This window comes from Gymnoscopelus braueri (genome assembly GCF_963280865.1).
Source record: "Gymnoscopelus braueri genome assembly, chromosome: 8".
NCBI lineage: Eukaryota > Metazoa > Chordata > Actinopteri > Myctophiformes > Myctophidae > Gymnoscopelus > Gymnoscopelus braueri.
Genome location: NC_137609.1, coordinates 15,597,197 through 15,609,011, shown reverse-complemented (window position 1 = coordinate 15,609,011; position 11,815 = coordinate 15,597,197). Strand labels below are relative to the sequence as shown.

Below are 11,815 nucleotides of genomic sequence, written 5' to 3'. Positions count from 1 at the left end.
GTTAATGTTTTATAATATCATAATGTATATCTGCAAAGTAACTAGTAACTAAAGTTTTCAAATAATTGTAGTGGAGTAAAAGTACTATTTGGATCCAAGATGTAGTGGAGTAGAAGTATAAAGTATTGGAAATACTCAAGTAAAGTACAAATACCTCAAAATTGTACTTAAGTACGTACAGTACTTAAGTAAATGTACATAAGTTACTTTCCAGTTTCCACCACCATGGTTAAAGGCATAAAGTACTTTTTTTTTACTTCTTGTTTAAAAGGCCATTCAGTGAGTCTGATCCCCAACACAGAAAGGCTCATCTGCAAGAGAGTGAAACCCAAACGAACAAGATAATATTTACACAGTGTCAAGGACACGATGCTTCTCAAAAACAACTGTCTTTGTTTTCATTCGCTATCAGTGTCGGTATTTCCTTCTGTCTCTCTCACACACGCACGCAAGCACGCGCACACACGCACACGCACAAGCACACACACAGAGCGTCACACATGTCAAGCAAGTTTGGCTGCACGTTGCAGAAGTCACGTGGTCAAAGACTATCTCCCTGACCAATCACAGTGTAGGAGGGCGGCCCATGGAGAGCTGTGTAAATAAATGCTAGGTTGACCCATGTGGTGGAGGTGCTGTCTGTCGCATGGATCCATGGATGGTCGATCACTGAGGAGAATCATCATGAGGACAACCTGTCGCAGCTGACGACTCGCCTCAAACTAACCATGAATGGAAATGAAACCCTGTATGCAGGTAGATCCCTAGTGGAGTGAACTGTGCTAGTGCTGACAATGGTTATGCTTAAACGCACACCATTTTTTTTGCAATGTCTGTAATTGGGTGACATGTTGCCACCCAGGATCTGCTAGCCTTTTAGTTGTTCCCTGTAAATAGTATGTGTGGTTCCTTATTGAAGTGTGTACCTAAATGACAGGTAGTCTGTGTGGTTCCCTGTGAATGTAGATAGGCCTAATACATTTTTGTATAGGTCTAGAGTCTGTAATCCTTCTGAAGTTATGTAGTGATGTTTTGTTCTTGCTATTTTCTTGTATCCTTTTAATTTGTTCTTGGTCATGTGTTTTGTTTTTAATCTTGTGTTATTTTTCTTTTGTTGAACTCTTCATGTAAAGCACTTTGGGCTGCATTTGATGTCATGAAAGGTGCTATACAAATAAAGTTTATTATTATTATGAATTGAGTGTGCTAGTGCTACTGACAATGGTTGTGCTTAAAACAATTTTTGCATTGTCTGTAATTGGGTGACATGTTGCCACCCATGATCTGCCAGCTAATTTTGTTAACTGGAGGAATTAAGCTTTTGTGACTCTTATCAAAGGAGGAATGAGTCTAACATCTATTTAATGAGCAGCACATTCCTGAGCAGATTATGTACCATATGCCTGTCCTTGTGATGTACTGTAAGATAATGCATGCGAAAGACTAGACCTTGACAGTGGAACAGCTTAACATTTCAACTTCTTGAACCCATTTAGGATGTTTATGTTGAAACGGTCTCTCTCTTGTTCCAGCTTTACCTCTGAAGGAGATGGAGGCTTCTGAGCCCCTGGAGGACAGGAGAACATGTGGGAACTGCACTGGGGCTTCCCAGAGACTCCGCAGCAAGCTGAAGGATGTCCTCACACGGTGAGTGCACGTTCAGCAGTGGTGGAAAAAGTACTCACATTTCTTACTTAAGTAAAAGTATCAATGCTGCAATGTAGAAATATTCTGTTACAAGTAAAAAGTCCGGAATTCAAAATTTACTTGAGTAAAAGTACAAAAGTATTGGTATCAAAATGTACTTAAAGCACCAGCATATATAACTGACCTTCTAGAATGGTACAGTATGTGCCGAGCAGGACCTTAAGGGGTCTGTTAGTCATCCCTCGAACCAACTATATAACCAAGGGCGACAGAGCTTTTCAGGCTGTAGCTCCCAGACCTTGGAATGCCCTTCTGCAGGTCTTCAGAGCTGCAGCGTCTGTGGGCATTCTTAAGAACCACTTGAAATCACTTCTGTTTTTTCTTCTTTGTCTGCTGTGTTTGTTCTGAGTTCTATTGTACATTGTTTTGCTGCTGTTATTCTTTTTAATTGTTGTATTGTTATTGTATGTAAAGCACTTTGTGAGCTTTCTCTGTGAGAAGTGCTATATAAATAAAATGTACGTACTTACTTACTTACCAAAAGTAGAAAGTACTCGTAATGCAGAATGCCCCATTTCACAAGTTTTCAAATGTATAAAATGTACAAAAATCTTTTCAAAATAGCAGATCTACAAGCTCACATAAATCGGCTCACTTATATCGGCTATTTTCAAATGGCTGAAATGCATATAGGGCTGAAGTGGTTAATGTATGTTTTGTTATAATAATCAAAATCTACAAAGTAACTAGTTACTAAAGTTTTCAAATAATTGTAGTGGAGTAAAAGTATTATATTTGCCTGTGAGATGTAGTAAAGTAAAAGTACATAAAATTAGAAAATTAGTAAAAATACCTCAAAATTGTACTTAAGTACAGTACTTGAGTAAATGTACTTAGTTACTTTACACCACTGCTCTCTATAATGTGTCAACAGTATGTTGACACATTATACTGAGGTCCTTGTATTAAGTTTATTAATAGATGACAGAGCCCTTATAAGTCCTTATAAGATGCTTATTAACATTAAAAGATGTGTATAAGTGTTAATAATGCTATTAACAAACACCATCCAGACATTGACTGCATTACCAGTTGCAGGCCATACCTACTCCATAGGTAAGATTGATTTGTACTATCATATTGATCAGAATAGCAAAAAAAGTTCCATCTTATGCATGAGTTATACTTGGTTGCACGCCATGTGGTGCATAAAAAATAGCCAATTTACCATCTCACATTTTAAATCAGGAGTAGTTACCTCTGTTGAAGTAACTAACTACTCCATTCATCTACACACCAGTAGGTTTAGCGGTAGCTTATTTCTTCCAATGGTGAGAGCACTGAATGCCAGTCAGAGCTAAAGTTAAATAGTCTTGTATGGATTCTGGGATGTGTACATGTTTAACTTGTTAAAAAATATACATTATTATGTCCAGTGGTGTGTTCTAGTTTTTTTTGGAGGGTATACCATAATTATTCCCTGCACACACATGAAATGTGCGCGTATATACGCTTGCATGTGGTCACCGAATTAAATGGTTAGTAGAGGGTATACGATTTTTTTGTAGTTGTCTGGGACGGTATACTACGTATAGTGTAACACGGTAGAACACACCACTGATTATGTCTTGTCTTGTTTTTGTTATACGTATCAGTGCATCCACATTTCTATGTGTGTGTATTCCTACATGTACAGATGACAAAATAAAGCAAGCAACCAAGGTGTCTTAAAAAATAATACAAATAATTAATACAATTAAAATGAACCAGTGAGCAATGTTTTAATTTGATTTATTTTATGTTTGGTTTAAAAGAAAACACTTGACAGACGTGTAGTGCCCCAGACAAAACCTGGCCACAACAGCTCTGCAAATCTAGCTCAGCTCTTTTGACACGGTGAGTTGTCTGTTTCGGTTTGCAGAGTGGGAGACGGGGGTTTGATCCCAACTCTGTGCAAATCACTGCATCTGGCATAGTCGGCAGGACATGGAGGAGGTTCTCGCGTGAGGGACATAAAAGACGTGCATCGTGAGGGGCATGATGCGTGAAGTGTGAAGCGTGAGGACGCACTGCCAAAAACCAAGAGGGTAGATGTAGTGCCCCAGACAAGACCCAGCCACAACAGCTCTGCCAATCGAGCTCAGCTCTATTGGCACAGTGAGTTGTGTGTGTGTCGGTTTGCAGAGTGGGAGACTGGGTTAGGGTTAGTGTTGCTTCTCACAAAGAAAGAACATCAAGGATTAAAACACAATGAAGTCAAAGACTTGTTTCCATTGTGGTCCTTGATCTCGGGCAAAACAACAAAGAACAGGCATTGGTATCAGATTAAATAGAACGCGCACCAAAATACTTTTGTTTTGACTTGACACCGTGTGACCAAACACTTGCTTACCTCCCAGGCGTCTGCTGAAGACCATAGCCATGGGTCAGGCCTTGTCGTTGCTGATATGCGGGACGGCAGTGAGCAGCCAGTACTTGGTGGATGCCGGGGTGGAGACACCCATGCTGCAGAGTTTCATGAACTACGCTCTACTTCTGCTGGTCTACACGTCCTCACTCTGCTTCAAGAAAGGTCACCTTGACATTTATCACGTTGCTTGTGGCTTATTTATCTAATTGATATTGTCAGTGAATGAGTAGAATGAGAGTGGTAAAAACTAAACTACTGTTAGTGTTAAGTTTGTGTCATTTTGGTAACCACAGAGCCACTTAACCACAAATAATTATATTGTATTTTATTACATTTTTTCTAGAATAGCCGATCTTCAAGCCCACAACACATAGCAGCTTGTAGATCTTTTAAACGGACAAAAATGTATTTAAATGTTTTGCTTTGCCTATAATAATGACATGCCCCAAATTTGGTTTTAGGCATGTCAAATTGTCAGGTTTAAAGTGTTAGGGGGATACAAAGGAGGAGAAAAAAATCCTATGTATGGCAAAACAATAGCAACTAATCTCTTGTTTCTCTTGCATTAATTTTCTATAGGGGAAGGCAACATTTTGCAGATTTTAAGAACCAAGTGGTGGAAGTATTTGCTGATGGGTCTCACAGATGTGGAGGCAAACTATGCAGTTGTGAAGGCTTACCAGTATACCACACTGACAAGTATACAGGTAAGTCAAAGTCAGATATTATCACCTAGGATTAGGAGCTGCCTCCCAAACAATGAATTGGAGACTGAACGGATCGACTTGATCTGAAAATTCCATCGTCTCCATACTTAATTCTGAACTATTATGAACTCCTAACCCTGGAGTCATCTTAAAGCTGCAATCCAGGACTTATTTTAACCCATTAAAACCGGGAAAGCATCTGTCATTTTAGATTTGAACCACTTTAATCATATGTTATTCTTTGGCTATTCAAAAATAGCAGATATACAAGCTCATGAGCTTGTAGATCTGCTATTAATGAAAAAATCATGACAATTTGTGCAGATCTTATGTATATATTTTTAAAGCGAACATTTTTAACTAAAATCTTTGCTTCTGGGGGTTCCTGTAACTAAATATTTTGAGATGCAGGTCGGCAGCCAAATACATATAATTGCCATGAAAAAGTTTGAGAACCACTGATATAGCAAAATGTTTTCATTAAACTGTTAGGATTTAGAAGGCATTTGTAGAATCGGCCTCAGGTCTTAATGGGTTAATGAATAAAGCATTTAACTAATCTGTATGGTAGAGTATGTATAATAGAAGACATTTTGACCATGGTGTCGGGTAGGACACCTACTGGTTGAAGTAGGTGAAGTTCATAGGCCCAATAATATCTCCCCTCTATAGATGTCGAGTAACGCAGGAGACCCGGGTTCGAATCCCAGGAGTTAACAGTTGTAATTAGCTCTCTCCTCCCAGGAGAAGACATAAAACTCAAGGATTGTAACTTCAGTTATTGTCGCCCTCTTCACCTCTAGTTCTGTCCGGTTTATTCTCTGTGGAGCAGTACATCAGTATAACACGTTTTCCTGCTGTGGTTTTGTCTGGTTTAAGCCACTAAAGTCACAGTCTGCATTTTAATGTCTTTCAGCTTCTGGACTGCTTTGTCATCCCCGTCCTGATGGTGCTGTCCTGGTGTGTCCTGAAGACGCGGTACAGGCCGGTCCACTTTGTGGCTGTAGCTGTCTGTCTGTTAGGGGTGGGTGCCATGGTAGGAGCTGACATGATGGCCGGAAGAGACCAAGGTTCCAGTAAGGGCACTTTGATCATTATTGTAAACAGACCAAAATATTCAAAAGCAACTTTGTGACTTTGTTGTTGGATCAGTGAACTTTGGCATCTTGTTTTTGTTTAATGTTTTGAAGTTATTGAGAGATGTATTGTATAATTTATTTTTGGGGCGAACATTGGGTGAAAATAGCAGATGTACAAGCTAGTGGACTAAGACTAGGTCAACTAAGTATACCGTCTCTGTCGGGTGGAAACCTCATATGTCCAAAACTGTTACTTTTCAGGATTCAAATTTAAGAAATTCTGCTGCTTTTCATACTTTTGTGTGACGCTGTAGTATTAATCAAGTAGGGCATTAATGTACGAAAAATATGGACATAAGTGGTGTCTGCTCTAAGCAATCAGCATTGGCCAGAATTGCCTGCTTTATATTCCACACTCTCTCTCTCTCTCTCTCTCTTTTTCTCACTCACTCACTCACTCACTCTCCCTAGGCAGTGATCTCCTCCTAGGAGATGGGTTGGTACTGCTGAGTGCTGTTCTCTATGCCATGTCCAATGTGTGCCAGGAGCACACAGTGAAAAACTTGAGTAGAGTGGAGTTCCTGGGCATGATGGGGCTCTTCGGGACGCTCATCAGCGGCATACAGTTGTAAGAGAATAGATAGTTTTTCACCCTAAAAGTCATTGTCAAAGTCAAAAAACACTTGGCTAATGGTCACTGGATGGACGGCACCATTCCTGTTACTGTGCTATTGGGTAAACAAATACACAATCAATCCACTTTCCCCAGACCAAACTCACATTTGAAAAATGTAGTTGTAATTTTACCGCAACAAACCTAAGGTTCGACCTCCTAGACAATGACACATCTTGAGCAAATGGTCAAATATATTGGGGAAACAATGTGTCTTCTAGCACAGTATTTAATTACTGCTAGATTGTATTACTAGTACTTTGACCATTTTGTACAGATAATTTTTTGTGTGTGTGCGTGCGTGTGTGTGTGATTTCTTAGGGGGTTTTCAGCAGTATTGGCATGGTTGGCTCTGGATTATGAAACAATTACTCATTGATATTTGCCTGCTTTCCTAATCAATTGGCCCATTAAATGTATGAAGTATGTGCTTTATTCCCCACTAATTCTATGTTATGCGGAATTGCAGCGCTGCCCTGGAAATAAGTGCAGTAGGGGCAATAAAGTGGAATACCAATATCAGTAAGTTCATTTTCAATTTTTTTGAATGTTCCAATTATAGTGGTTTACGATGCAATATCAGGTTGACCACTAATACACCTACTGTACTAAAGCTTTTTCATTCTGTTTTCTACAGTTTTGCTGTTTGCAGCATATACCTTCTGTATGTTCGCACTGTACATCTTCATGCCCGTAGTGGTGAAGTTAACCAGCGCTACTGCGGTCAACCTTTCTCTGCTCACATCAGACCTATTCAGCCTCTTCTGTGGACTCTTCCTCTTCCACTATACAGTATGTTATATATTATTATTGTTATTATGTATTCATTTTTTTAATCATCAAATCATCAAAAGTAGTGGGAGTGTACACCTCGTCGAACCTGCCAGTATTACAGAATTGGCAGAAATCTGTCTAAATCCCCCAAACATAGTGACCAATTTGGGGTTGTGGACCCATTTTTCTAAAGATTTTCAGGCATTTTCAAAAGAAATTAAAAAATGTTTCAGAAACGTTCTCTTATTAACCACGCTAATTAACCACATAATAGGCGGACATACATATGTTTAGGGGAAAAAGGAGGGGACTAAGTATAGACCCCTGGGGGACCCCGGTCAACAAAGTGTGTATAGGGTTTAAGTGGTAAATGAATTAACATTACTGCCAATGAGAAACTGACCTGGCAAAGAAAATGGAAGTCCCACTAGGATTTCCGTCAGTGTGGGCTGGGAGTTGCAACTGCTCCCGGCAGCCCACCTTGCTCTTGTTGGTGCACAGCCATTCTGTGAACTGCTGAAGGTCGCTAGCTGTTTTCCACTCTGTGTTTGGATTCCTTTGCTCCTAAAAAACTCAGCCGTGAATTTTACAAAAACAATCCGCAGCAATCATGTTTGGTGGCTGATATTCGTACATGTTTGACTTTAACATGGAGAGTTCCTTCAGTAGCAAGGTCGCTCATGGTAACAGATCAGCACGCTGTGGCACTGTAGCTTACGCTAATTGGTCAGCTAATGCCATATCAACCCATGGGCTGATACGACACCCTCTCTGTCCTTTTATGAATCCCCTCACCCAGGACAAATAAAGGTTGGGCAAGTGCTTGATGCCAATGTTCTTTGCATTGTCTTTTTTTCCTCTCCTCTCCAGTTCTCAAGCCTTTACATTGTCTCGTTTGTGGTCATCATTGTGGGCTTTATCATGTTCAACGTCATTCCCACGGACCCTGACACACACGAGGCTGAATCCAGAGGTGTGGATTTTGAGCATCCTGCTGCATGGTCTGCGGACCAGGCCAGAGATGGGCTCACAGAGGACCACCTGCTCCAGTTAGAAGAGACTGAGAGAAGGGAGACACAATTGACGATTGCTGGAGATGGGCTTACAGAAGAGGCCACCTTAGACCACCTGCCCCAACAGGAAAAAGACAGCAAGAAGTGAGACACAAGTTATGGTTGCTGGAGATGGGCTTACAGAGGAGACCACCTCAGACCAACCGCTGCTGAGATGTGTACTACTGTAATATCACAGTGTAGTGATAGAGTGACTGTTACTTTACATTTTCTTAACCACTTAAGCCCTATTTACTTCTTTGTGATCTACAAGCTCACAATGCATTGCATAGTGGCGCGTTGTGAGCTTGTAGATCCGCAGACTTTATTAGTTGAGATTGTTGGCATAGAATTGTGCAGTCTTTGTTTCATAATTCTAAGCAGTTCTTGATATACAAAAGGAAAGACATTTGGAGGAGTTGTTACTAATTTTGAACACATGAGGGCGATATTACACAAATACATGTTGACATTAGCCACATGGGGCCTTGTAGCACTTGGCACTTGCAGAATGCATTGCTCACTCACATGGATGCAATAATGAGTGCCATTCTAGTTGCTGAATATCAACTCAATTTACAATTCAGTGTAGTCCCCCTTTAATGTTAATGCTTCCCAGAGAAAATGCATACATGTTTAGTGGCTGTTTTCAGAGATTGTTCTATTCCATGATAAAATGCAGTGACAATTGTATTGCTGTTGGTTTCCATTTGGTGAATATAAGGATAAGTATAAGTGGCCCAGTTATTTATTAGAGCAGATACCTTTACTGTTGATAAAAAAGGTTCTGTTACTGATTTTTTTTTTTTTTCTAAACACTGTATTTTTTTGGCAATTATTTACACATACACAGTACACACACACACACACACACACACACACACACACACACACACAGTATAGTTCCACGACTATGTATGTATTGGTTAAAAAAAGAAAAGTTTTTTTATACAAGTTATGATGATGTATGTGATGCCTTTACAATTCTGAGAATCTCAGAAAACGAAACATGTATAATAATTTGCAGCAAAATGTATTGTTTTTAAATAAAACTTTTATATTCTCTTAGAGTCTACATTGTTTCTCATTATGCTAATCGGTCTAGATGTGAGAGGTTTGATTAGCAGTTCACCAGATGATCAGTCTCAGTGTTTCAGCTATAGTGACTTTTTGCTTTCTGTTATTGTGGGAACGCTGAAATAGCCGATCGACAAGCTCATGAGCTTTTAAGGTGTTAAAGCAAATACATCCCACATTGTCAGAGAAGATATTACTTTGACAGTATCGTGTAAAGATGGATGCAGAGTTGCAGACCCTATTATGGGCTATTATGAAAATCAAACATGACATAGTCATTAATTATGCTTAGCAGGTGTGTTGCAGTAATTCAGAAGCTAATAAATGAACATAAGATCCGGAATGAAACCCCCCTTTGGCTGTATGTACCCCTGAGACAGACTAATCTGTAGATCCATTTGCTGCTGATTCGGCGTGAAAATGGACATTCAACATACAAACAAATGTTAAGCAACTCGATGTTTAATTATAGTGATGAACCCGAAACAGAAACAGTTGTGGGTCTCCCTCGAATTCCATGTAATGGTGTTTAATGTGTTTGGACGCACGGTGACTACAATATAATCATAATTCTGCATTGCGATGGTGTTGAGGCTGAACACCGATCAAGCCGCTCAGGCTCCCAGTGACGACATCAAGATGGAAGAACAGCAGCAGGTAACTGTCTAGTGGAGAGAGGAGAGAGGACAAACACATCGAACCCGCTGCCATTCAATCGCATCTCATCTTGCTCCCCATCTCTCCTAAGATCGGTAAGAGAGAGAATGTATTTGAACATAATGCACGTTTCTTTGTGGAAACCGTCGATCGAGGCGTATGCACGGATTATGCTAGCTCTGGTCCATGGTTAGAAGGAGTTCTCCTTAACGCTATGGTACTTTCGAGCCGTTGCCCGCACACCCGCGGTAGAGCAGGCTGCGCAGCCTCTCGTCTTTAGTCGAAATAAAATATACACTTTCGCTACTCACCAAAACAAAGACGGGTTTAAGATGTTGAAAGCCTACTTTCATTAGTGGGAAGACTCGAAGTCCCCCACCTCACGTCTAAAATACAGTTTTTGGACAGAAAATAAAATATTTCACCGGAAGGAAAAAAAGTATTAGTTACTCCACTGCGCCCTCTACAGATCTGGTCAATGGATTTTTTTCTTTTGACCCGATTTTTCCTTCTTGTGAAATACTTTATTTTCTGGCCACAACGTGTATTTTAGACGTGAGGTTGTGGGCTCCGAGTGTTCCCACTATACAAAGTAGTCTTTCAACATCTTTAAACCGTCTTTGTTTTGGTGAGTAGCTGAAGTGTATTTTTTATTTTGACTAAAGACGAGAGGCTGCGGCCCGCTGCGCTACCCAGGGTGTGCGGGCAACGGCTCTAAAGTACCATAGCGTTAAGGACAAGTCCTTCTAACGCCATGGACCAGAGCTAGGATTATGCCGTGCGCGGTGATGTGCCATGGTTACTAATGAGCCTCTCGGCACCAGCACTATAGCCATGGTAACTGGTTATATCGTGTACAAGGCCAACAGAAAACTGGTTCCATATTCAGTACATTACATTATATATACATTTTAACTTGAACAACGGGCGTTTAGTGTTATCTATGCCAGGGGTCTTCAACGTTTTCCAGGCAAAGGATCCCTTAGCTGAGAGAGAGATGAAACCGGGACCCCCCCCGGCCCCCCCCCCCCCACACACACACACACACACACACACACACACACACACACACACACCTGAGTCTTGGAACCTCTTGCAACAAGAGCTTAAATTGAATACCCTAGTATCTATTGGCCATTTTAGGAATCTATATAATAACCGTGTCTTACCCATATGCAACTGTTTTAACTGATTGATGTTAACATGCAATTGTTTTAACGGTTTGTGTCAACTTTATAGTTTTTTTCTTGTTACTCTTATGTTATTTATATGTGTGTAATCTCGGCATCATTGTAAATGAGGGTCTCCCTCAATTGATCTCTCCGAGAATCTTAAATAAAGGTTGAATGAATGAAAAAAAAACACACACACACACACACATATTGTATACACTTATGTTGCAGGTTAAACGTTTTCATAGATTTCTTAAATGCCTTCATAGACTTGTTCGACAAACACACTAGCATCAGTGTTTCATTCCGTATTTAGTCAGCTCCTTTTTCCCCTCTATACACTAAACCTCTTTGACAAAAATAGCCGATCTACAAGCTCACAACGCCTCAAGCTTGTAGATCTGCTATTTATGGCTAAAGTTCTCCTCAGAATAGGGATGCTATAGGGTTCAAGTGGTTAATGAAAAAAAAAAAAAGACTATCACACAAAGATTGCCCCCCCCCCCTGTAGTAACTCTGAGGACACCTAGGGGTCTCGGACCTCCTGTTGAAGACCCTGAATTCTAT

General features: G+C 40.3%; 2 protein-coding genes across 2 annotated transcripts in view; both read left to right on the top strand.

Moving 5' to 3' along the window:
• The first annotated feature begins 632 nt into the window (after nt 1-632).
• Nucleotides 633-9,407, top strand: slc35f2 (solute carrier family 35 member F2). The gene is made up of 9 exons (XM_080436608.1): nt 633-756; nt 1,533-1,647; nt 4,047-4,219; nt 4,637-4,764; nt 5,681-5,840; nt 6,315-6,471; nt 6,986-7,038; nt 7,154-7,308; nt 8,161-9,407. The coding sequence occupies exons 1-9, from the start codon at nt 729-731 to the stop codon at nt 8,449-8,451; spliced, it is 1,260 nt and encodes a 419-aa protein (XP_080292734.1). The 5' UTR covers nt 633-728; the 3' UTR covers nt 8,452-9,407.
• Nucleotides 9,408-10,061: 654 nt separating this feature from the next.
• elmod1 (ELMO/CED-12 domain containing 1) overlaps nt 10,062-11,815 on the top strand; it is a gene marked incomplete at its 3' end in the record, with an annotated part of 9,369 nt that continues 7,615 nt past the window's right edge. Inside the window, exon 1 of the mRNA XM_080435964.1 lies at nt 10,062-10,171. The remainder of the gene's footprint in view (nt 10,172-11,815) is intronic.

Excerpts from the sequence above, each read along its gene's own strand:
- slc35f2 (XM_080436608.1), top strand. The coding sequence starts at position 729 with ATGAATGGAAATGAAACCCTGTATGCAG. Across the intron at positions 757-1,532 it reads AAATGAAACCCTGTATGCAG|CTTTACCTCTGAAGGAGATG; the intron begins GTAGATCCCTAG and ends CTCTTGTTCCAG. Across the intron at positions 7,309-8,160 it reads TCTTCCTCTTCCACTATACA|TTCTCAAGCCTTTACATTGT; the intron begins GTATGTTATATA and ends TCTCCTCTCCAG.